This window comes from Colletes latitarsis, chromosome 2 (assembly GCF_051014445.1).
Source record: "Colletes latitarsis isolate SP2378_abdomen chromosome 2, iyColLati1, whole genome shotgun sequence".
In the NCBI taxonomy this organism is placed as follows: domain Eukaryota; kingdom Metazoa; phylum Arthropoda; class Insecta; order Hymenoptera; family Colletidae; genus Colletes; species Colletes latitarsis.
Window position 1 is genome coordinate 10,205,393 of NC_135135.1, and position 27,346 is coordinate 10,232,738.

General features: G+C 34.3%; 1 protein-coding gene across 1 annotated transcript in view; it reads right to left on the reverse strand.

Annotated features, from left to right (window-relative positions):
- LOC143348067 (uncharacterized) overlaps nucleotides 1-27,346 on the reverse strand; it is an 86,660-nt gene that overhangs the window by 2,517 nt on the left and 56,797 nt on the right. Inside the window, exon 2 of the mRNA XM_076777880.1 lies at nucleotides 8,141-8,178. Within this exon, the coding sequence (XP_076633995.1) occupies nucleotides 8,141-8,178 (38 nt within the window). The remainder of the gene's footprint in view (nucleotides 1-8,140; nucleotides 8,179-27,346) is intronic.

Consider the following 27,346-nt stretch of genomic DNA (forward strand, 5'->3'; position numbering starts at 1 on the left):
ATTTTGTATTCCATCATATCCAGGGGTTTTATGTAAACGTACTTTCTTTATTATTTTCATCAATTCTTTTGGGGAGGAAACTGATACAAGTTTCAAAAACAATAGCTCAATTCGTAAGAAATAAGTTTGTTTCATTTATAGTGAATCACCATTATAAGAACAAGGAACGTCAATTTTAAGCAAGTTTGAATATAACACTTTATCGTATGCTTCTGTGTGTGCTCTTACTTAACATTCCTCGGAGTTTTACAGTTACAACAACGAAATGGGCAAACAGAAAATTTCATCAACGTTACACCGAAGATTTATATTTTCATCCATACCTTGCTTCGTGATTGAAAGAAATGGTATTTGCAGAGAGAACCTCAATTTTAAGCAAGTTTGAATACAACATTTTTTCGTGTACTTCTTTATCATTGGTTACTAGACATTCTTCCGAACCTTACAGTTGTAACAACAAACTGGAAAATGGTTTGAGTCTTTATGTAACAGTCCAGCAACATTTTCATTATGAATTGTTATACAAAATCGCTCAAGGGTGAACTGAAAGAACCAAGATGTCTGCTGCTCGAACTGACCACTTTGCCTTTACAAAGTCATTGCCTAAAGTCTTCTATTTCGTCTCAAAATATATTTCAAAAGCAAAGATAGATTATGAGTGGATTGAGTGTCTTTTCTACGAAACTTGGATTCGTCCGAGCTGCACAGATGCTAATATCGTCGTGGAATGCACGTACATTTGATATGTCAATGCAAGAACATTTCACCGCGTTTATCGTGTTTAAAAATCGGGTGTTCCGTATTGCGAGCTATTGGCCTACACCTGCAGAAAGATATGCCAGGATGAAGTGCGTTTAAGTTCCTTTCGCGGAGCTCATTGACCGATCGCATAAAAGGCTAGGGTCTGCCTACTAGGACAACTATGCCGTTGTCCTCGCCTTGACATTTAAGACATCTTCGTGTCGACGACCGCCTGCAAAACTAGTTATATAGCTTGTATCATGCATATGACGTGTATACTGGCTGCACCTATATCTATCCCGTTCGGTATTACGCGTGCACTGTTATCTGGTTAAGGAACGTGCACGTGCAGACGCGTGCAATGCTCACGCGTCAATGTTAATACAGACGATAGACGCTGAAATCAGTTGCAACACGCCAGTGACACACCTAGCATTGTTACAAATATGTCAGGTCAACCGGGGACCGCTATAACTATATCTGCCTACTCTGTATTCGTATAATTCTTTGCTTCTGTAATCATTTCTGCCGGCTCGCTTTTGAACCTATCTAAAAGCAACGATCGATACCCATTGGAGATTCGATTATTGGTTATTTACTGGGAGGTAAGATATGCCGGGTTTTACGATTGTATGGTAATTCGGCATTGCTTACACGTGTAAGTGGTTATACAACCACGCTACGAACAGCTGTAAGTGTAAATGAAAATATTTGTCACGTGTATAAATATTTATCGCGCGTGGGTAAAATCGATTGCATTAAAATATCGTCCTCGTATCGAGTAGGTTGCAAACTGGTTCTTTTTAATTACTGATTTAGTTTGTATCAAACAGAGATATGTGGGTTAATCGTTATTTAAAAATGGAACAGAGTGATAGTATTTTATACTAGGATAGCTCTAATCGAATTTAACGTGGCGTTATTTTTATGTTTTTGTAAATAAAATGTTTTGTAAACATATAAAATTTGTTTCAACCTTCAAAAAGCTGTTTTTAATACTGATGGAAGAGAATGGAATTCAGAGCACTCTTTCAAAGTGCTTTTCTTCATTTCTATTTTTCATTTTGCTTGTGCAAAAAGTATAAAATTAAAAATTGAAATTAAGCATTTACAGAAATGCAAATTTTAATGTTTTCTGTGTATATACTTTAACGTTAGCTATATTGCAAGATAAACTCTTTTTCCAAATGTAAGAATTATAAAAAATTGAAATGTACAAGAGAAAATGAAAATAAAAATAGTTTTTATATTTTATAGCTTAATGTGCTGTATATTACTTAATATTATATACAGGGTGTTCGGACACCCTTGGGAAAAATTTTAATGGGAGATTCTAGAGGTCAAAATAAGACGAAAATCAAGAATACTAATTTGTTGATGGAGGCTTCGTTAAAAAGTTATTAATGTTTAAAGTTCCACCTGTACTGAATTTTTTTCTAGAAAGGGAGTAGGATTTCGGGGGTAGGTCTATTCATCAAAAAGTATTGTAATTGACCCCCGAAACCGAAAATAATTTTTCCAGAACGATTTGAAATTTTTTAATTTCGCCGAAAAATTTCAGCACCTACCCCCTGTCGATTTTTCTTAAAAATTTGTTTTTCATTTTTGATAATTTTATTTGACGCCCTACAGAAAAGTTGTCTAATACATTTTTGTAGGTACCCATGAGCTCTACTTCAGAAAAAAGTTTCATTGAAATATATTCACAATTGTTGGAGTTATGGCTGTTTGAAAATTGGACCATTTTTATGGGGTTTTTCTCATTTTAGGGGGTCAAGAAACAACTTTTCGTATATTTTTAGAATTTCTACATATTCTACACTAAAATACACGTAGTTTGCTTTTTTAAACATTAAAATCGTCCAATCCGTTCAGAAGTTATGACGTTTTAAAGATTCACATGAAAATTCGGGCAGTTATTTCTGGCCAGAAATTATATTTTCGGTAAACAATTTTTTTCTCGAAAATGCGTAGAATTTCAGGGGTATGTGTATTCACGAAAAATGATTGTAATCCAGCCCCGCAACCGAAAATAATTTTTGCAGAACGATTTGAAATTTTTGAATTTAATTGTTAATAACTTTTTAACGAAGCCTCCATCAACAAATTGGTATTCTTGATTTTCGTCTTATTTTGGCCTCTAGAATCCCCCATTAAAATTTTTCCCATGGGTGGCCGAACACCCTGTATAGTAAAAGATAAAGCGATCTTTTATTTTAATGTAAATATGAAGTTGTGACGCAACATTAAGATTTTCTTAGAGACATTTCCCATTCTTCCCTGTAATATAGATTAAACAAAAGAAACCTTGTGGAGGAGGTGGCGAAATTAGGCCCATTATCCCTAATATAACAGCAAGAAAAGTATCGAATAGTTAAAAATGATATATGCTTTCCTAACGTAAAATTACGTATCCCCTTAAAAGTCGGTATAAATAATTTATACAATGCACCTTTCATTGGAAGTGTGTAATATTTCCACTTGATAATTACAACGATTCTTTCCTTCTTCGTAACAAAGTATGGACGTACCATCTGCCACAATTTACGATTGCAAGATAGGATTTATGCATTCTCTAAAATAGAACGTATTTTCTTCTATATGGCGGCGAAGTACTGTTAAGTGTAAGAACATAAATAAAGTTACCAAGTTTCTGATGGGTTACGAATGTAGAAACAGTTATAAATCAATGAGGCGCAGAACATTTTCCGGCAAACAGACGCCGGATTAATGTATTCGTGCGTTCTTTTACAAATGAACTATGAGTGAATGTTATTTGGAGATTCGTAGACAACAAATGCCTCTTGGTCTTGTAAATGAAGTTGATAAATGAGCTGCTAGAACGCGTAATAACAGATGACCTCGATTCTGTTTTAACAATTCTGACCATGATCACGATAGAAGAAATGTCGCGGTAAATTACTCGGATACAATCCTTCGGTGACTTCAATTAGCGTAATTACGCATGGAATTTTGATTGCAGAACAGACTTTTTCTGATAATCTTCGCCTAGAATGCTCGTACGCTGGAACAAAACTTACGAAACCCTGGATCGATCATCCTTTGTGTTCGAAACATCGGAATCGCGAATGCTAAACTTAGAAATGATTCGATACCTAGGTTTTCTGGATTCTCGAAACTTATCGGTGTCTCGAAATCAGGAATACTTATTGTTTTCTATTTTTTTTTCTTTTTAAGAACATTCATTTTGCTGGAAACTGAAATCTTAACGGAATTTTTTCTGAGAATTATAATTGATGAGAATATAATTAGGTGAAAGGTAAACACAAGTATACAAAAAGAAATACAAGAAATAGTTATTTCTAACAAATTCAACATCGTACGAATCTAGAAACTATTTTAAAGAAATACTTAAATCGTAACTTTTGAACACTAAGTTATACACAAACTATATTAATCTTTAATCGTCAATTATTATCAGCATTATTGATAACCAGTATTTACTGATCATCAGTGTGAAATAAATTATAGAATTTGTGCATGTATTTTATTAAACAAAAAATAGGCGAAACAGAGAATAAAACGAAAGAATAAATATTATTCTGACGATAAGTAAATACTAATTATCAATAATGTTAATAATAATGTAATGATGTGTAGCCAGACAAATTTTTCACCATCCATAATGATTATTGTAACAAGAAAAGGAATTACATTATTCACAATGGATAGCTAGTGAATAAAATCATTTAATTCTTGTATAATAACTTTTAAAATGCAGTAGATGATCGATTATCGGAACACAAGTGGAACAAATAAGTACCTATAACACCATAAGTTCTACGTTAACAGTATATTTGTATATTTGTTTCGCAAATATTAGATATGAAGTTATAATTAAAATGACACGTTTTATTCGCACTATGAATAGTACCAAAAAAAGAACGGTATTGAAATTGGAAAACAAATTTTGAACTATTAAAATTTTAAAAGAAGGTGAGTGATGAAAGTTACAACTATTCTTAGAAGATCGATCAACTAGAATAACAGTATAGAAATGAAAACTGAAATAAATGCCTTTAAAATATTAATTTTAGAAAAAGTAAGAAACTTAACTAAGTCCAGGAACTATTGATACACTTTTTATATTACGTTTACCAAATGTTCTTTCATAAACTTTGGCTTTCTTAGACTGTTTATCCAAAAAATGGATTATCAAAATATTTCCCAATTAATTTAGACAATCGATGTTACTGTTCATCTTAACAATAAAAGGATGTCTGGTAAAAGTCACTAATAAAGAAGATGACGAAAAATATTCCTAGAAAGTTCAGCAAAAGGGCATCCACGCGTTACGTGGATGGGATCCTTTAGAGCTCCGCTGGAACCCCGAGCGATCGCTTAACATATTTTTCTCGTCGAGCACCCGTTAGGAACAGTCGCTTTTTGTTTTCCCATTTCTTATTTTTTTTATTTTAGTAAACGGCGTAGAAAGGCAATGAAGTAACAAGTGAAAGGGTCGTTCGCTTGAACGAGATCAAAATCACGACAAATCTCCCGGCATCCTCGGCAGCGATCGTAATACAGGACACAAGAAGATAGATCGTGGCACCAGCTGACCGCAAAAGAAAGAAAAGGAGCCGTTATTAGCACGCGATTACAGAACGCAAATTAATCTTGCGGCTCGTTCGTACAAGTAACACAACGCAATGATGATTATTATATTAACTCAACATTTGTACGCGGGGAATCCAATTAGCTGCAGCGTCCAATCCTCCCCCTTTGCTGCATAAATTATATGTGTATTAAGGGCAATCAGTCTACCGAGCTGCAGGCTACAGGATAGATGATCCACTGTGCCGAGAGAAATAATCACGCCGCTAGGAAAACGTAGAAGCATTATTACGGATCCAGAGACGATAGACGCGAAAGTATCGCGCTGATCCTCGGGGCGAAAACCATTCCGTCGCTTCGTCTGATCGTGGGATATCGACCTACGCCATTTTGATCCCATTCTAGATCAAAACTATCATCGCATCGTAAGAGTGATTGATCGACTACTAATAAGAGAGTCTCTCCATTTATACAAATGAAACTGACGTTCTGCATTATAGTTATACGATTCATTAAAATTCCATCGTTCGATTTGCAAGGTGGAATGAAAAAGCATTTGCATAAATCTTGCTCGCTCGAGTCCAACGAACACCTTGCTGGCAGATATCGTTTTAGTCGCGTTAAACCGATCGGCAGTAAAAAGTTAAATACGCTGGTAATCGGACGCTTTTAGAGATTGTTTGCGTTATTAACAATTTGTCCACCACTGGCCATTATTAAATTTAAACGTTCGAAAAGCATACAAATTATTTTAAATAATGAAACTGAAAGAAATTTTAAATTAATTTACGGTAAAAGGTTTGTTCGAAATTAAATATTTATTTACAAATATAAACCCAAAAAGTTCGAAAGAAATAAATTTATCAAACGGTGCTCCACGAAAGCAAACATATTTAGTATAGCCATTCACTTTGTTAGAAAAACATACTCTGATTAGATTATCATAAATCACTATTACGAACGCCAAAATTGTTTTCTTCCTCAACCTAATGCACTATCAAAATTTAAAATTTAATTTTCATTGTTTCAAGACAACTTTAGAACTACAATTCCAGATAAACTTTAACCAAAGAAACAAAAGATAACATAGAAGATTTCCTAGATCGACTATTGATAATATCAGAACAGGAATTTGAATAGAACAATTGATATTGCGCAAAGAGGCTAGTAACAATTGCACCACAATAAAACACTCACAGTAACTGAACTTTAATCTTTGTAAATTTTTTAATCCCATCATTGGCATTAGGAATAAGATAAAATAACAGGTGAGCTATCGAGTGCTTCTATTCGTGATACTATAATTTGAAAATGTCAAAGATATCCCTAAACAAGGAAAACCGGCATCAACGTGTTAAATTTGAACAAGTATTTAAATAATGGGTGTTTAATCTATTAGTACATGTTACGAAAGTTTGCCGATACACTTTCATTTATTTACACATCGTAAAATAGTCTTTAATTATCGGAAACGATATGTTGAATTTACGATATCCTTTCGGAATTAAGCGTGATTATTTAAAAAATTACAAGCTAGATTTTAATGTTTTCGTTCCGTACGATTTTATGAAACTTGAGAGCGATTAAATAATTAAACGAAGTACATAGTAGCCGTAATATCGTATCGAATAAAACGAATCATGTAACTGAACCAGTACGAAATTATAATTATCGATAGTTTCCTGGATTTTTAATATTCCTGATTAGCGGGACGATATCGAGCGTATTTAATGGCCTTAGGTCGACACGTAATGACGGACTAATAACGTCGTTTCGTCGTAATAAACGCTGCTATAAATATATTTTCCCAATTTCCTTAATATTGTGTCAATATTTATTCCCTCCTTTAACAAGTGTTATATATTATGTCTTATAACGCGTAGTTTTTCTTTTAATGGTACACATATTCGTATATATTCGTGTCTAAGGATTCAGCGACAGTTATTAAAATTTTTCAAAAATTTTCGTCGACATCCGTGTTTAGTTTAATGCTGCAAAATATTCGAGAATCATAATTTTACTCTTGATTGGCTTTGTTTGACAGGGAACTATTAAGCTGAGGAGAATTTAAAACGAGTCTGGTACCGTTACATAAAGGCTTAATGAGCACGTTTTTAATCTTTATCATTATCTCCTGTCATAAAGAATACCTCCTTAAATTAAACGAAAAGAAGGAAGTATGCAGAAACTTCTTTATGTGTTCTGACCTAATCTGTACAAGTACCATCTATAAATGACGTACCAAGGGAAAAAAAGAAGCAAGTATTAAAAGTTGCATTAGGAAGGTATGCACTTAAAAGTATTTCCTAGCGCAATTTATATTTTCAAATTAAATATATTTCGTTTAAAATGAAATAAAATTCGTTCTATAAATCTTGGCACTAAGAAGTTAAACGATATAGGCTTTTTTATTATTGTATTATATCAGGAAAAAGAGGGAGCAAGCATTAAAAATCATATTACGAATGCATTTCAAATTATTACTTCGCACAATTTATATTTTTAACGAAATATATTTCTTCTTATCTAGTCTTGAACATATGGCCGTATTTTCTAAATGGAACATATGTAAGCTCGTAGAATATCGCGAAACAAGATAATAGGGGATATTAAAAATAATTTCGCGATTGAAATATTCACGTATGAATTTCGTTCGAGTAACCGTAAATGAGGGTAGATGAACACATTGTACAAATTGAGCCACAAAAAGTAATCGCCGATCTCGTTTCCTGAAGTAAATCAAGTCCTGAACTTTCTCCTTGTAAAATGGTATCTAAAAATTATTGGTCGATCATTCATGTTTTTCATTACTGTTTTTTCTCACCTCGTGTTCGATTGCATCCTCAGGAACCGGTGCTCCGTCTGCAACAAAATACATGTCTTTAGAAACGAGATCAACTTTATAAAGGAATGCTGGATAACGCAATTCGTTACGAAATAGTGTGGTAAATGTAAAAATTAAAAACGTAATAAAAAGTGATAGAATACATGTACTTACTCTCAGTCAAAATTCATTTAATATAATTTGTAAAACCAAATAAAAATACACAGTGTTATAGGAATTATAGGTTAATTATTAGTTACAGAGAAATTATAATTTGTACAACGATAAGAAAAAACGTTTGTATATTTTTATATTTTATTTCTAACGTCCACTGGACAAACAATTTAAATGCTCCTAGATTCATCAGATGTTTTAAAGAATTTTTCATAGCGAAATTCTAGAAATTTAGAATAGTCGAAATATTACCCAAATTATAGTTTCGAAATGTTTAAGAATGAATATTTACAGATTCTATTTGTTTGCTAATCGAATGACGCGCGACTGGCTTGCAAATTTATTGGAATTTCGCGGACCTTGACGAGTTTTCGAAAACAACCATACTCTGTGGACCGATTTAAGAAAAGAACGTACACACCTGGTACGCCATTCGGCGAACCGACCACCGTTATGAACAGCGTGATTACTTTCGGTCTCGTTATCCTCGAGGTAAATATATTACTTCCGACATATTCTCCTTTTATAATGCGCGTCAACGATAAGTTGCACGTGTACCACCTTGCCGTTTAGCAGATATTTGTATTCACCTTTCTTTTCAATTATAATAATTTATTTACAGCTGGCCGCTTATGGGGCCAACAAATACGATCAGTAGCGTAGCTAGGTCGATGCACAGAGTTCCATTTTTAAAAATTCTTCAACTATAGGAATGTCACGTTATTGGTGATTAAACAAAATTTTATAGTTATGTGTTATATCAGTGGAAAAAATTAAAAACTTCACTGGTCATCTAACTACCGGATTATTAATTTTTCAGTTGAACCACTCGTTTGGAAGAATGCCTAATCTATTAGCACTATGTTGAAAAAGTGATTAATTAGTGATAAACTAAATAGTAAATACTCGATTCGATTATTATATTTATTATCAAGTGTCACTGAAGAAGGTTTATTTCCGAGTATGCGTGTTTTGGTTAAGCAAGTTCACACCAGATCACAACAAACCTAGAACAAACATCTTCCATACAGTCCAAATGTTTTGTCAACTGATTTCCACCTGTTTCTAGGCATGGAGCAGACAAATGATCGAATTTCTTCAGCGTTCTTCGAGGTTATAGATGTCACGATGATATTAGCTCAATTTAGGTGGAAAACAAATTCTAAAAGCAACTGTTATTGGCTTTCTTCACTATTTTTGGAAATTTTGCCTCGACTACAATGCTCCAAGCTTTAAAACAGGTGGAAGTCAGTTGACAAAAAATTGGAACTGCATGTTCAAATGATGTTCCAACACTTCTAAGTCCATTTCATCGAGATTCGCGTTTGACTAGTCACGTGTGATCTGGTGTGAACTTGTTCAACCAAAACAAGTATACTCGGAGTTAAACCTTCTTCGATGACACCTGATAATAAGTATAGTTAATACTCATGCACCTCCATTTCCTAAACTTCGTGCAACAGCCGCGAACAGGACATTCCAACAGATAAGAAACTAAACTAAATTCGAATAACTTCCAAAGCGACAGAGTTACGTGTCCTAATATTGAAACTTAATTCGCAGGCTAATAAAATGGTAAAAGTTGAAAGGATAAATTAACGCAGCCTATTCGAGCGAGCAACTACGACAGTTTTCTTTCATCGTTGTCAGGAGAGAAAGTCAATTACTGCGATGATAGGCCGCAAACGTTTAGCGACGACGTCTCCGGAGATTCTCGTGGAGCGTGTTCAAAGTTAAAACGTTGGTACAGTCACTCCCTTGGCTCCACCTGTCAAGTACAGTTTGAAAGACAAGATACTCAGTTAAAATCGCCTCGTGCATTTCCTACCAGCGGCTACTTTTTTTGCTCCTCGTCTGAGAGTTCGCAAAGAACAAAATTCGAGGGAAATTATTCCTGTCTCGCGGTTGCTTCTAATTGGATAAAACTTTCACGTGATCGAAGATAATAAGTGATAAGGAAACTTCAACCGAACTTCTTATCGATTCCCTTTGATATGCTAGACTGCACACTACACAAAATGATCCATCTGAATTACTTGAAAAGCGTTTGTTATATGACAAAATGTATGAAACAAAAGTTTGTGTAAAGTGGAGCATACAGTGCTAGGATTTGTTTTTTTAAATCGAGATTTGGTCACTTTGCTATTTCTATCGTATAAAATTACATTCTGCTAATGGAAAGACTGTGTAAAATTCTTAAAATAAGAATTTAATTTAAAAAAAAATAATTGTGATTCTTAAACTATTACATGTAATTATATTTATTTGAATAAAGTTAGACTGTTTAAAGAACATTTCTCAAATAAAGTTAAACCGCTGACTGTCGGCAGTATTTCACAACATCAATTATGGTTGCTGCAATGTAATACGTTTCCAACTGTTTGGCAAGTAATTTGTTACAGCAAATCTGTGAAATTCCGGTAATTTATCGTTGGTTAAAGATTGTTATTGTTATCCTAATCATCCGTTTTACAAAATATTGACTCATTTTATTTTATTTACTTATTTCTTTTCATTCGACTTTATTTGCCAAATAAAAAGAAAAAATATATTCCTATTATTAAATACATTCCTATTTCCAAAAATTCCTCAACCATTATTTTTATCTTTATTGAAAAGGACCGATCTTCCAGGATAAATTCATAAGTAACTACCAATGCAAAAATGAAAAACATTAAAAAGCCTAACAAAAGAATCCACGAGTAATCAATTTTCCAAAAAGGTAATTTTACACGTTAAACAGCGTGATCGTATAAGGGGATTGATGATAAATATTTATATAATAATTAGCGTAACGTAGTGTTTGATTTCAGTAACTCTGGAATTACAGCAATACAATGAAGGCATTGAATATGAGAATAACATTTACCCTTGCAGCAAACCATGTGTACGCTGTTCCTATGAACTTTAAACATTTAGAGGCGATTCACCGATGTACTATGAGAATTACAGTATTGCAACACCGAAGAATGATATGCAGTTTCGCAACTCATTAAACTCCTTTTAAACAGTATAGCTGAAAATGGTTTACGAACTGACAGAGATCTACGGTTCAAAAAAAGAAAAAACATACTTAAACTTTTTCTTAAATCGTGTCTACATATTCGTTATTACTAAATTCTCGATGTATTTAATATTTTTTATTTTATAGATCATCAAATTTAAACTATATCTATTGATAATAATTTATACATTATACAGAGTAAATCGTAATAAATTTAGAGTCAGGCTCAGATTTTATGGCTCGAATAGGACGAAACTTCGTTTTTCGGAAAATTGAATTTAAATATCAGTCGAGTAGACGTGTACTTAATAATCCTAACACCGTTGGATCTTTCTCTGTAGGGAATGTGAAATAATTTATTTTCAAAACATTTAGAATTTGAAACATATGTAACAACGAATATACTACAACAAATCGAAATTGGAAGAAACTGTTAAAATGCAGACTTACAGGAAAATTTGTACATTCCAAAACACTTCTTTTTTATTTATTTATTTACTGTCTCATTGGCTGAAAGCCATTGGCGACTGAAAGTTACACTTTTAACATCTAATATAAACCCTGTATAAATTTAACAAATAAACAATCGTACATGAATTATCTGTTTAGATTCTACGTTCTCCATTATGATATTTGCCTTTTGAAATCGATTAATTTAGCACAGTAATGTTTTATTTAATCAAATTTCGTCGTGGATTCCTGTTTTTGACACAGCATACCCGTCGTTGACAGATTTTCTTTGCATACGATTCTTTGTCCTGGAAATGCTTCAACAACGCATTTGACAGTTAGTGCTTAATTACGATTTCCCCAGTAAGAAGGTTCTTTTGTTACTGGATGATGAGTCAATCTAGTTTGTCCCATCCTTAATCGAACGATTAAGAATTCTTTCGCGTCTTTTGTTCCCGTTGAAGATCCAATTAATCGATAGACACCGTTTTGGACATTCGTCTCCAAAGTGCTGGCGCATTCTATATCGATCATACCTTATGTTACACGATGACACAGATATCAGTCTTTGAAACGCATCGATATACCTCTCCACTTTCTAAAGATGTGTTGCCAGTAACGTCCGTGCAAGAGAACAATCAGTCGGTCGATGTCGAAAGATATGTGGTCGTATTCTTGAGTAATAACGTATGGGTGACGCGTCGCTTCTTTAGGACATACGTATGTTCTTCTTCTACTGTGCGACAGTAGCGATTATCAAATGTTAATCTACCGTTTACGTAACCGCGGTCTTGAGCGATACTTTCTGAAATCAACAACAATGAGGATCATCCCGACGGGAACTTGTCCCGTTTGTACCGCGCTCTCGACATTGTTTACGCCATTGTTCGCGGCAAGGGCCGGAGGTGACGCTTTTTTGTTCCTTCTGTCTCTCGTAATTTTTAGCAAAAAAGTGTCGTGCACCGTACAATTACAAACTAGATAATAAGACGAACCTGACGACCTGGAAAGTCGCGGTTCATATCAACCTTATTGTCCCATGTTCTCACAATCATGAGCTCCTTATGTCTTCTCCATGATTAAGTATTTTATTTAACTTAAAACAATTTCATCTGTCCAAACGTTTGAACAACTTAAAACGAAGATTTTTTCCTGATTTAGAAAATTTCGAACTATTTACATGATAAGTCGCTTAAATTATATCGTAATTTTCGACCTTGCATCGATGAGTGATTATTAGTGGATGCAGTTTAAATTCGATGGTGTATAACGAATAATACATCGTCGATTAAAATACTAAAATTTTGAAATTCCACAAGAATACGAAGGGAACTTATGGGCAGAACTGATACGTGAAAATTCGAGCGACAAACGTGGCTTCAGCGTCAACGAAACGAATCGCTCGTTCACCCGCGGTACATCACAAAGACAAAATATAGTTTTTTGTTCCCAGCGAGACATAGCTACTTTGAAATTGTAATACGCTCGCGAACGACATAATCAAATCGCAAATCAAACCGGATTCTTATGACCGTTCGGCAAACCGACGAGGAAGTGATTACCATCGTTCGAAATACGAAACTCTCTCGTTCCTTTTTTCGCCCTGGGTCGCAATGAGAAAGGACTCGGAATATTACGTACCCACCGCGAAACGACAGGAAAATTTGTGCCAGAACGATTGAAATCGCGAATTAGGCGCTTCCTACTTTCAGATTTCAGATCCTTTTGAAAAATTCCACTGTGAGCCAGCAGTATTGCCGTATTATAACGTAACGAGATGTTTGTGAGACCTTCCTGAGTGATATCTTGATAATATTTTATCGTACGGTGAATGTAAGCATAACCGGACGTTGAAAATCGCTAACCACTTAATAATTAATATACTTGCATTTAGCATATTAAGTGGAGAGCTATCTTTGGTCCCGACACGTCCGGGAGACGAGGTTATGTTATTATAAATTTTCTTCGATTCGATGCGCGACAGAAATGCACGTTTCCTGTTTCCTAAGATTCAACGAAAATTTTCAAGTCAACGAAATTTTTCTGTTCAATAGTATGAGAAATACAAAATGAAAACATCCGAGAAACATTATATCATCAAATGATTTAGTCCAAGAAGTTCTAATCGCCATACCTCTAGTTACTTACACCGAGATCGGGAATCTATTGGCGATAAAATGAAAATTTTGTCACTCGAAATCGAAATGAGTTGCGATAAATTGGTTTTTATTATGTGTTAGTCGCCAGAGAAAAAAAAATCTGGTCGCGATAATGTGGTCACAATATTTAAAAATACAGAATTTTTCGAGGTAGGAATGTCCACTCGACCGGATTCTCCTCTACACTTTTTTATAAAAATGGAATACAATAGTTTTATGCCCACATCTCTCTTCTCATTTACGTTTAAATTATATTGTTATTTCAAGATACGGTTAGAATTTGAAGAAACTCAATTCATGGATAATAATAACCTCTTGTAACGTTTTAGTTTCTTTTTTAAAGAAGTAAATTCAAGTTTGCATCAATTTTTTTCTGTCTTCCTCTATACAGAATAATAAAAATATGTTTTATTTACGGGTTTAATCTCTTTGTACACGAGGAGTGCAATATAAAATATGTACACTATATAAACAAACGAAATAATATACAATTAATAAAAATAAACTTTTTTCTATTATTACTATCCGTCAATGTGATTTTAAATAAATGCACGTAGATAATTGTTTTCTTTAAAATCGTTTTCGACGAATTTGATGCTATTTTCTTAAAATTCTACCTGTCATAATTTTATAACTGTACCTCTAAATCCAATATAACTATTACAATTTCTTCTTTTGGCAGAATGATCAATTTGTCTATTTGTGTATGTTATTTCCTAATACCAATGTATAATGTCCTATTCATAATTACACCTAAAAAACTGACTTTTGTATAGATAAATTCTAATTTCGACACGGTGATCATTGAAACTATTTAAAATATAATAAAGTTATAAGAATCTGTGATATATGAGCTGGTATACTTTATATATTCTCTTCTGCTAATATTTTTATTCCAAGATCGAATGGCAAATCTATTAATATTTTCTGTCGAGTTTAAAAATAGTCCAGTTTAGAATACATTCAAATATTTATTATTACTCCTAGCAACAGTGTCGTAAGAACAAAGTTGTCTCAAATCTAAGGAAAAAATTAATCTATGCGTTAATAAATGTCAACTTTTCAAAAAGTCCTGGGTACTCCATTTAAGAAATATGAATCATGTTAAATGAATTCTCATTAAAAAAATGAATCAAACAATGTAGAAAAAGTGAAGTATAGCGTGAGAATAATGTATCTTTTCCCTCATAAATGTTTAAATATAATTAATTAAAAGTTTGCCAATTCGACCTTAATTGACGTTTATTCTCGCCAGAAATGCAACAAACTGTGAGAAACGATGATAACGAAAAGATATAAAACGTAAGGGGAGTAATCTGCCGGCGATTGCAATATTTTCGTTCCTCGTGCTTCGTTAAGGAGACTCTTTTCGACTTTTACGATTACTATCGTAAAGTAAATAAATGCAACGACCGTTCGTTGGCACAATAGAAAGCAACCTATTGCATTATGAAGATGTACGTACTTCTAAATACGTTTCAAACGATAGTACAATAGATGAACAGAGGTGTAATAAAGTGCCTCTGGGCGAAAGAAATCCAACGTGCTTACTAGAACTTTTCCATCAATAATCGTTAATGAGACAAGCACTCTATCGAAGCGGTATTCCGAATACGCTAACGATTTCGAAACGTAATTTAGTCGAGAACGGTTTCATCTCAAGTGACGAACGCGGTGTGTTCCAGGAACTAACGTTACCAGGCGCGAGACTACCTCGTTAATCCTGGCCATCGTGATCGCAAACTTCGTGCGGTTCTATCCGTATCTAGAATCAACGACACCAACACAACAATCCGGGAGTAATTGAAAGTACACCGACGTTGGGAGACGCGCATAACTGTTGTGCGATAATCTGCATTTATTCGCTGAATCAGGGGCGCCGCTTCGGATTTAATTGAATGCTATTTCATTAATCTTCGCGCAGGTAGCAAGGATCTTGTCACTGCGGCTCTCCAGAGCTTCCAGAGCACTTCTCGTTCACTGTGTATTTCAATTGCTTGCGTTCCAAAGTGACCGAGGTTCGCCGGTTACGTTCCGAGAGCCTTAGGTCAAACAGAACATCGTAGAAAATTTATTTATCAAAAGTAAAATGTACTTGAAGAAAGCTAAATAAGTAACTCTGAGAGAAATGCACCATTATATTGACAATACCGAAAGATTCGTGGCTTTGATTTCATTGTTCATAACTTCATTCTTGTTTATTTCAATTGATAAAATGTATAGATTAGGTAGTTCACGAGGAAAGATAATCTATTTCCATTTGAATGCATTGTATTTCTCAGGAAATATTTTTGTGAAGAGACAGTTAAATTTTTAAGCAGTTTTAATTATTATTTTTTATCAAAATAGGAAATTTACTTTCTTGTTTGTAGTTTGATATGGTTTGGCGGAGTTTTCAATTACATGTATCTGTTGTGGCGTCCCTCACATGAGGGATAGATGCACCACTCGTTTAATACAGTTAATTTACTGCGTTTGAAGAAGTTTGAAAGCATTTGAAACACACAGTATACATCTACGAGTTGTTATTTTCACTCTTCAACTAAATATTTCTATGCCTATCAAAATTGAAATACTAGCATAATCCTGGTTGAGATACATGTATGATTCAAACTGTTTATCACTGTTTGTCATAAACGGAGTTCTACTATAAGCGAATTAGAATCTGTAGTGGGATCCCTCAAATTAAGGATAGATGTACCACTCGTTTAATAAAGTTAATTTACAGCATTTGAAGGCGTTTGAAGGAGTTTGAAAACTTTTGAAACACACAGTATACATCTACGAGTTATTTTCACTCTTCAACTAAACATATCTAAGCTCATCAACATTGAAACACTAGTATAATCCTGTCTGAGCTACATGTCTCATTAAAACAGTTTATCACTGTTTGTCATAAACGGAATTCCACTGTAAACGAATTGAAATCCAAAGCATAAAGCACAAATTGGCCAAGAATTTTGATTATATAATTGTCCAAACGTCCTCAACTCGATCCTTACCAAGAATACGCATTTCAAAAATCTTGCCACGGGTCGAGATTGACTCAATTGACTATTATTTGCGGTGTTAAAATGGTAGAAAAAAGGATTTGGTAAGAACAATTCGCGTAGATGGAGTAACTTTTCAACGTATCGAAGGAAACAATGTTTAACACGAACCGCAGAAAAGGGAAGGCGCATCGATGCGCAACATTAACGGGCCCAAGCTCGGTATCATGGGAATCACTTGCCACGGAACGTGGGAGTTTGCAGCCACACCTTCATCGTTGGAAGATCGCATTGAAAAGGACGTTTCGCGAGAAGACTATGGTAGGAGGGAATCGGAGAGGGACAGAGACCGGCAAGAAACAGAAAGAGAAAGAGTCTCGTCCCTCGAAAATATTTCTCGAGAGTGAAAGCATCCGGCTTTACCATGGTGCAGTACATGTACACCATCTCCTCCAGCTACGGATCGTCGGCGTGCTACACGAGGTAGCGATCGTCTCCTAGGGATCGTGACGACTTAAACTTTCGTTTAATTTATCATGGCGAACGCGAGGGTTCAATCAAGAACTTTCTCTCGAAGGGAAAAATCCGTGCGCGCGTACTTTGCCTCTTTCACTCTCGACTTCTTCTATCTCCGACTGCTTTCATCCGGAACTATCCGAGCAACGCTTTTATAACGTTATTAATCGACGTTTGGAGAACCGGAAAATGTAATGTCGACTTGGGCTCAAACATCTAGAGGCCCGCACTTTTGCCTGAGGAAATCGCTAGAATTAGACTACTGACTTTGAAAGTGGTTTGAGCCTGTTTCCATTTGTTTGAAGAGGACAAAGCATTGTGGTTTCGAGGATTCAAACATCTTGATCAGACCTACATAGTTTGCACGTGTTTCTATTGGTGTAAATAGATGTAAAATCATTTTAGAAATAGTTATTTTGACTTGCAGCACTTAAAAATTAATGAATTATATAAATCTTTAAATTTTCCTTAATTTAACTCTATGCTTTTTTAATTCACTTCTGTCCACAAATAAAAGCAGAAAAATAAAAATTCTGTTTTTCAACAAGCTTGAGATTCATTCTGTCGAGTACGAATATTTATAAATGGCAAAGTTTAATTACCTCGAAAGAAGGGAACACGGACTTACGCCGCTTTCAAATGTTGTTCTCCTCGACTTATTGTTATTTAAAAAGAAATGACGCAAGAGCGCAAATCGACAAATTTGTACGTGGAATCGTGTTGCAAAGAGTATGCATATATTATAGATGCATATATGCATAATTTACGGGCGACACCGATACCGTACTCCGAGCGAAACAATTCTTATAATAAGATTCGGTGTATAATCAACGATCGTTTTCCAACGCAATAGAATATAGCCTAACAGAAGCTAGCTTAGGCAATGGTTCGGTTGCTTGCGCAATGGTTTATCATAGTTTGTCCGGGGTATTTTGTAAACGTGCAACAACGAGAAGAAATAACTTGAACGAAGCTAATCCGAGACTCTCGATCCCCTGATATGGTCAAACGGTTTCGATATCCCAATGCAATTTAATTTGGAATGAAGTAACCACTATTTAGTTAAAAAAAAACATACGTAATCGTAAAAGATTCATAAAGGTGGCAAATATACTTTTATATCGGTAAAGAGACGCATACATCACGCTTTCTAATTGCCTACCGACTTTCACGGAGCGATCAAATTTGAAACCTGATAAATCGGACGGGTCACATCGATGCTCGTGCTCTCATAAATCTTGACGCTTGAACGATAACGTTGCATGGTATCTACGATCGGATGCACCCGGTTTCCGTATCCTAACATGGAAAGCGGATCATGATTCGTGCGTCTAGCAAACGACTTGCAAGGGTCCGCGATCAAGATTTGCCGGTTTCACCAATTGATTTGCAGGTAAATAAATCGAACACCAAATTGCGGAAACGGCTTGTACCACAAGAAATGTTTAAGACGTGGTTTTCAACTAATGTACTGGACTTTTTAATTGATACTTCGGGACGTTTAAAAATGATATTTTTTTGAATGCTCGGGGCAACAGTCCCAATAATCGTTAAAGAAAAATAAAATATTCCGTCCTCTAAAAAATAAATAAAAACAATCGTTTTCATCCTCGATCTAGTCACGTTCATTTCTGCAGTTTATTAGGTACATTAAATGGAACCAATAGGCATTTATTTAAGAAATTATTTTAATTAGAAAGTTTGTTTTGCTGTATAAGCACAGAAATAAATAAAATTATAAATCACATGCTATTAAGGGCGCGGCACTTATGTCATCAACATCAAAAATGTTTGAGTAGTACATTATATTATCCTATGAAACTCATAAATATCGTCAAATATAATCTGTTTACTAAATATTAAAAATTGTACCAAGAGTCCGATTACTTGGACTTTATACGTTAATTAAAAATGTTATTAAGGTATACCATTAACGTAATTTCTAGTGGAAAGAATATTTTAAATTGTTTATTTCAAATATAGTAAGATATGTATAATAATACGTTTTCTTTCAATATAAATATATAATAGAATAGCTGTATTGACTGTTCCAAATTGCAGACTGTTTCGAAATGTTAATAAACTCTATAAGCAAAAAGAGATCAAAAAGTCCTTTGTTATTTTGCAATCGGAGACATCGTTTTCGAAATTCAAGCGGTCAAAGTTTATCGAAGTAATTCATGGCGAGCGCCATTTATATTTCAGTCAGCTGATCTCACGCCTGCGCAGACACCATTCACTGCTTATTACCTTTAACTGCTTATATCTCGATAACAATGCCTCGGATCGCAAAATGGTAAAAGACTTTACGATTTTTATTTGCACGAACAATTTGCATGTTTCAATTTCTCCCATTGTTTTTAAATACCCTGTATATCAGTGTCGACTTGATGACAATTAAGATTTAAACTAAGTACGAAGCTTCGAAGAAATATAAAAGATTAGTTTATGTGAAAAAGACAGAAAACTTTCTTATAAGAATAATATTTTCAATTTTGAACAAAATGATAAAATATAGAGTTTAAAAAATATTTCAAACGTACGATGTTTTAGTTCATTTTTTGGTTGTTTACTTTATCTCAATTTGCATTATTTCGACTGCGACCACACGTATGTAAATGGTATGTGGAGATTGGAAACAACATATAAATCTATTAGCTGCTATCGACACGTGCCAGGCTAAAATGCCTTTTGAATAATAATGAAGTTGAAGAACACGTTTTACGCACACGCTGTCGTTTCATATTTGTGTGAAATGTACGCCACATTTTGTTCGTCCATATGAAGTATAGCGTACAATAATTATAAATGGATCAATAGCGAGATGAAAGTTACACATACACGATTGTACGGTATCAGGTTCGGTATCTCTAATGTTTTAGTTGTCTTCGTCGTTAAATGAGATTGGCCTTGGCAATGTGGTTAAATCAACACACTCGGTTTAACATATGCTTCAGTATTAAAACCGCGACTTCGATGATACTTTCGCTATCGGATGAACACTTCTAAAATCACGTAAAAATATGAAACTTGATATCTATATTTTTGAATACATTCTATTTTACTAAAAATACGGCAAAACAAATTAATAAAATTGTGTTTTCGAAGAATATTTAGTAAAGAAATTTTGACAAATTAAATCACGGTTTACCTTTAAGCAAATCGTAAAATTACCATGTCGTTATAGTAATCTTTCTCAGCAAATTATACACGTCTGATTTATTTACTTAGAGTAATAAAAATTGAGATTGTGCCATACACAGCTGCTTTTAAACACATATAATAATATGACAACGACCTATTATCTGATGTAATGAATGTATAGTTCTTAAGGATGTACATTACACATAATTGTACAGAAACCTAGACGATAGCGGTGGTATTACTGGATAAACCATAACCATAACGTAACGAAATAATCATCATGAACGATTCTGCGGAAAGAAGAGGCGTGTTTCACCAGTCAACGATGAGTTTTAAAATTAGGATGAATATCGACAGTCAATTACACGGAAATGTAGGGTCGCTTCGTATTTTTACTCGAGTGTGAATTACGAGAATCCGACGACACTTTCTCTTTAATTAAGGATCAAATACCTGGTCCCGCAAGCTATTAATTGCCTTTTAATTTTCTGCGGTTAATTTATGGTAGAACGCGAATATCAAATAACATCTTATCGAACCAAATGCTTCTTAGCGCACATTATCGATTTTAATAACAATTTTTTTAGACACTACACGTTAACGTATTTTATTATACATTTAATTAAACGTTAGATAACTTGTCCATAATTAAATACATTTTATTTTATCAATTATTATGTAAGCAACGAAAATGTCGAACGTGTTCCCTTGAACGAGACTATAAAAAGTTAAAAAATAATTACGTCTTATCATCGACGAAGAATCTTGCAAATATTGTATAAAATACACTGAAATGTATAATTATAGCAAATACAAAACATCCTGAGGGGGTAAACGTTCGTACGAATTAATTTCTGCGAATTCAGCAATTATTTAGATTTATATTATATTTAGAACAATAAAGTCACAAAATGGACTAAATATTTTTGTGATGTTTTTTCTTCTTCTACGTTGAATTATAAACTTTCGTCGAGCAAACTTGGCGCAATGGAATCGACGAAGCAACGCAACACTATAGCTTTAGAATATCGCCGTGGAGATTGGTTTCATTTTAAACGTTGGACGTTAATGTACGAGGGAAGACGCTTCTATTTCTTTGTGATAGACACGTGTCGGTTAATTGACGGTTCTAAAATTCTTCAGTGACGGTTTTCAAGCGTACTTCCTAGAGTACCGCAATTTATCACCGAACGAGGACTGAAAGAGCTCGCAAAGATTGGCTGGATACAGAGCATCGGTCGCGAGTCTCGTGATCAGTATAATTCCCTCAGAGAACAGTAGAATCTTACAAGAGTCATGATGTTCGTATGACTTTCTCTCCTCGCCGTGAGGCGACTGACTTCCTGGTCGCGGACGACTTGGTTATGACTAGAGCCTTCGATCTTGTACGCGTACAAAAATACGCGGTTACGCGTGAAAATCATCGCGATGAACGTGGCTACGTGCGTACAACGAAGAACATAACACATAACTCCACCGACTTTCTTATAAATCCTCACGAGTTTCTTATAAATCATTTTTTCATCGCTATTAACGCCCGAGGTTCAAATAAGATAAACGTAACACGAACATTCCGTGTGGATAAAGTCGTAAATAATATTCCAAGGTTCCCCCCTCTGTCTGCAACCAGAAATACTCACTGATATAGTTTTGCACTGTGTTGTACGGGCAAGGTTACATTGTTGATACCGGGGAAAAAGTTTTAACAACCTTTCAAATTCTGATAGAAATGATTTACTAAGAAGGAGAGTGCAAGACCTTCGAGTCACCGATTTAACTGAAGTACACTGGTTGATTTCAACCCTTTTAAGAAAATATGCTGTTAAAGTAATGATTCTTAAAATGAGCACCGCTTCAAGGTCGTTCATCTTTCGTAAAATTGTTATTTTTTCTTTTTCGAACAGTTTTATTTATTATTTTTTAGTGAAATAGGTAATTTACTTTGTTTTTTATAGTTTCATATCATTTTGAATTTTCAAATATACCTCTTGTGGTATTTCTCAAATTAGGGATGAATGCACCACTCATTTAATAAAGTTAATTTAGAGCGTTTGAAAGCGTTTGAAAGCGTTTGAAACACACAGTGTACTGTCTATGAGTTATTATTTTCGCTCTTCAACCAAATAAAAAATTCATTTACCAAGCTTTGTTTAAATTACTGTTCTTACTAGACATTTCTAAGTTCATGAAAATTGGGATGAATAGAAATGATCAACTTAAGAATCATTATATAGGGTTGGAAACTTAATATTCTTCGAGTTTTTCGTGTCTAAAGTGCTACTACACATATAAACATACATAAAACGATCTTACATTTCTACTCCTTCGTTAATTAATATTTTCTCAACTGCATTCTATTCATAAACTTCAGGCAATAGCATGATTTAACTTACATTCTAGCAATATACAGATTAATAACATGACAATTTTAAATAATACACTAACAATAATAAAATACTCAATAGTATTTCATTCGATATAAGTATCTATATGCTATTCTCAAGACAATTTTATACGTCATTCTATCAATGTTACTCAAAATTATTTTTTGCTAATAACTATTTCTCTTTAATGGAAATAATGAATCTCACAAACTATGATAGAAGTACCGTTCATAAACAACGAATAGAAAACCTCATCTTTGTTTAAAACTTTTCGATAAAAAGATATCGTACTCAAAGGTAAATTGAAAATTATCCAGAGGTTAAAATAGGATATATTTACAATTTTCGAGAAATATTGGAGGAATACCATCGTCTCCTGAGCCTTTGTTAATATTTTATTAATTTTACAGAATGCTCAATAGTTGTGGAAATATCTAATACTAAGAAAAATCTAGTGGTGCGAATCGACTCCTCAATATTTAATATTACGTGAATTGGGAAGTATTATTTTTGAAAATTTGATGTCAGCGAAACAGTTAGCGTATCGTCGGGTTGCAGTTAGGGCATCGGTTGAGATTAATCGGTTCCTGTCATCTTTTCGATCGCGCCCCGAGTGTTTCGCGTATGTGGGACCAACGTTCGCCATTAATGCAGCGCACGTGTTTAACGGTAGCGAAACGATTTACTTATTTGTCATGCCTGCCGGCTTTATTGTAACAACCTGTACCTGCTTGCTCCCCGGCCGTAGAAGCCGACGACCGGAGGGCGATACTGGTTTTACGATTAGAAGTTCAATGGTCAGCGGCCATTATACACGACATTAGACGCCGGGATTCGTTTGCTCCAATTCTTTGGCCGATTATGAACATCAATACACGTCCCACGCTATGGAAAGCGGTGTCGGTTTGCTCGGTTATTTTCTTTATTACGGTCCGCGGACTTGTAAATGTCAATCGGCCGATCTTGATTGGCTTTGTTTCGCAGACACTTTACCGTGGCACAAACTACCGACCAGCAAATGCAAATAGCTATCGCGTTATTACTGTGAAGTAATAACTAATAACGCAACTATTGGTCGCTGTTTCAGAAATTTTTCACGCGCGCGATACGTTAATGGTTAAATAGGGTAATGAGCGAATGCGTCTTTGCGCGCCAGACGTTAATTTACATAATCGAACGTGCAACGATTTTCGTCCATGTTTTAAAAATGGAACTGGACAGAGGAAAGTGACCATTTAGGTTTTCTTGCGTAACTTTTGTTTTCATTTCTTGATATCGAAAGGAAAAACCTGCCTTGGAAAATCGCTTAACTATATGATTTGTTTACGATACATTTCAAAACAATCCAGATTTTTGTTCTAGTTTCTTTTACAGTTTACCATAGTTTGTAAACTTAAAATTAAGCTATATTGGGTTATAATAGTATCGAATTATTTACACGAAATATCTTGCATTGTACTTATTGTTAGTACGATCGATCGAGCAAGTGAAATAATGTATGTCTCGTGTACAAAATTTGTTTTTCGTGGAAGTTTAAGCGTTGAAAGATTTTGAATTTCGCATTAAAACGTGACTGTACGGCTACCGCAAAGAAATATGACACGTTGTCCCGTGTCAACAAGTGGGTGCAGCTGACAGACAACATTATACGTTGAAGTTGAATGATCGACGTAGGTGGTGCATTGTGGCTATCTGATAGGTGGGCGTCGGAGAATTCACGAGTGCATAAGAGTGCGTGAGTGTTTCTACCGATTGTTACTTACAGGATAATGTATGCAGAATGCGTGCCAAGGCTCACGAGTCACGCATGATTCTTACATTCACGTGACGCTTCTGATAATCGACCACCGTTTCGTGCCATTTCTAATCCAGAAGCACAGACAAGGTACATGTTACAAGTAGACCATATATGCAATGTATTTTTTCGGCTCATTCTTCTGGGTCTCTAGAGCTCCATTGTCATCTAGATCTCGCAACATTACCAACAGGTTACAGAAATAAACATAAGAGGAAGTGAGACAGAAAATGAAATTAGAGAAACATTTCTGGTCACACATTACATTTTCGGTAAACAATTTTTTTCTCGAAAATGCGAAGGATTTCGAGGGTATGTCTATTCACCAAAAATGATCGTAATTGACCCCCGCAACCGAACATAATTTTTCCAGTATGATTTGAAACATTTTGAAATTTCAGGGGAATCGGAATATTAGAGTCAGACATTGTATTTTCGGTAAAGAATTTTTTTCTCGAAAGTGCGTAGGAATTCGAGGGTATGTCTATTAACCAAAAATAATTGTAATTGACCCCCGCAACTCAAAATAATTTTTTTAGAATGATTTGAAATTTTTTAATTTTGCCGAATATTTTCTCCATCTACTGAATTTTTTTCTTGAAAATGCGTAGGATTTTGGGGGTATGTCTATTAACCAAAAATAATTGTAATTGACCCCCGTCCCCGAAAATAATTTGTTTAGAACGATTTGAAATTTTTTTTCGCCAAAAAATTTCAGCACGTACCCTGTCGATTTTTCTTAAAAATTCGTTTCTTATTTTTGATAAATTTGTTTGACGCTGTACGAAAATGATGTCTAATACTTTTTTGTAGGTATCTATGAGCTCTATTTCCAGTCTAAATTTCAATCAAATCAATCAAGTCAATTGGACCATTCTTATGGGAATTTTCTCACTTCACGGAGTTAAGGAACAACTTTTCGAACAGTTTAGGAATTTTTAAACATTCTTCACCAAAATAAACTCTTCGCAACCCCTTTGGGGTCCTGTGGAATAGTTTACACAATGATTTGATATAAAGTGTATTCATTGCGTCAAGACACAATGAAAATAGCAGTTTGGGATATATCTTTGGTACCAAAACTTATTAATATCGATCCACTTTCCTTATACTGTATTGATCGTGGACAATGTACCAATTTGTTCCTTCAGTATCAATCATTCCGCCATTCGACAAAGCGATTTCCATAACGTCTTTGGTATGCGGCGCAGTATAATTTCGAGAGTGTTAAAGTTTCAAACACTCGCCATTGTGGACCTTGCTGCACGATATATATGCAAATTTGCAGAAAACCGGTCGTAATTTACGACTTGCCATGGTTGCCATTATTTAAGGAATAAGGCAATAACAAAGGTATCTGTCGGCGTTCCGCGGCGAAATCATTTTTTACTTCTTAGTTTTATACGAAGCCATGTTGTGAAACGTTCGTTGAACTGTGCCCGTCTTTAACGATAAAAGTTCTCCAATTTAAAAGTGTGAAAAGACTAGGAAATCATTTTTATAGTACTTAATGTTTCGTGTATATTTATGGCCTGCGTGACGTTTACTGTTCATATCGTGGAACAAAAGATACTTGAATGAACTTCTACAAGAAACGATATTCACCTTTAGAAAAATTAATCAGACAACATAATTGTTATGAGATACATTTTAAAAGTTATTTTGGTTACCATTATGAACGATTATATCTTTTTTTAGCTACAGTAATCATTATCGATGGCGAAAAATGTTTTCTACTTACACTCGATCATCGTGAATTGATAATTAATAAATTAAACTCTTATATTTATTTATCCATTCTATTCTCTGTTTTATATATTTCCGTGCCCTTTTTTTGCTTAATAAAATACACACATAAGTTCTGTAATTAATTTTATGCTGACGACGAATAAATACTGGTTACTAATACTGGTTATAAATACTAATAATAATAAATCGTCGATAAATAACCAAAATAAAATTCCAATAATTTATACCGGTTATTGTGTACTAAAATTAAATTTCTGTCGTCGATGATGGTTATTCGTATCTGGGATAATTGTTCAAGTTCTTTTTACTTTTTCGTATGATGCAAATGAGTTAAATAATAGGCAACGTACGAAGTTGTTATTCTTTATCGTTATATCGCGAAACAAACGCTGCGCACAATACAAATTAATGCACTTTCACGGCGTTCACGGTGTGAGCTTTCTGCGTGAAGTAGAAAGTCCGTGATCGCTCGAAACAGGTATAAGATCATATATCGTTAAATATCGCGGGCACGTCAAACTACCGAAATAATTACAAAGAATTCGACACGTTGTAACGTTCGTAACGAAACAATATAGCGATAGTACCATCCAACTTGTGTTTCACGTAAATCGATTTAAATAATTTATTCTATTTGACCCTTCGCTAATTTAAAGAATATTTATTAAATTTACATACGAAAATAATTGTAAACTGTTCGTTTATCATTATTTTGATCGTCGTCAAAGGTTTGGAAAATCTGTTATAGAATAAAATTGTCTTTTTTCCATAAATCATCTATATTTACGAATATTGAAGAATTTGTAATAAAGAAAAGAAATTAAAGAACAAAAAATATTGC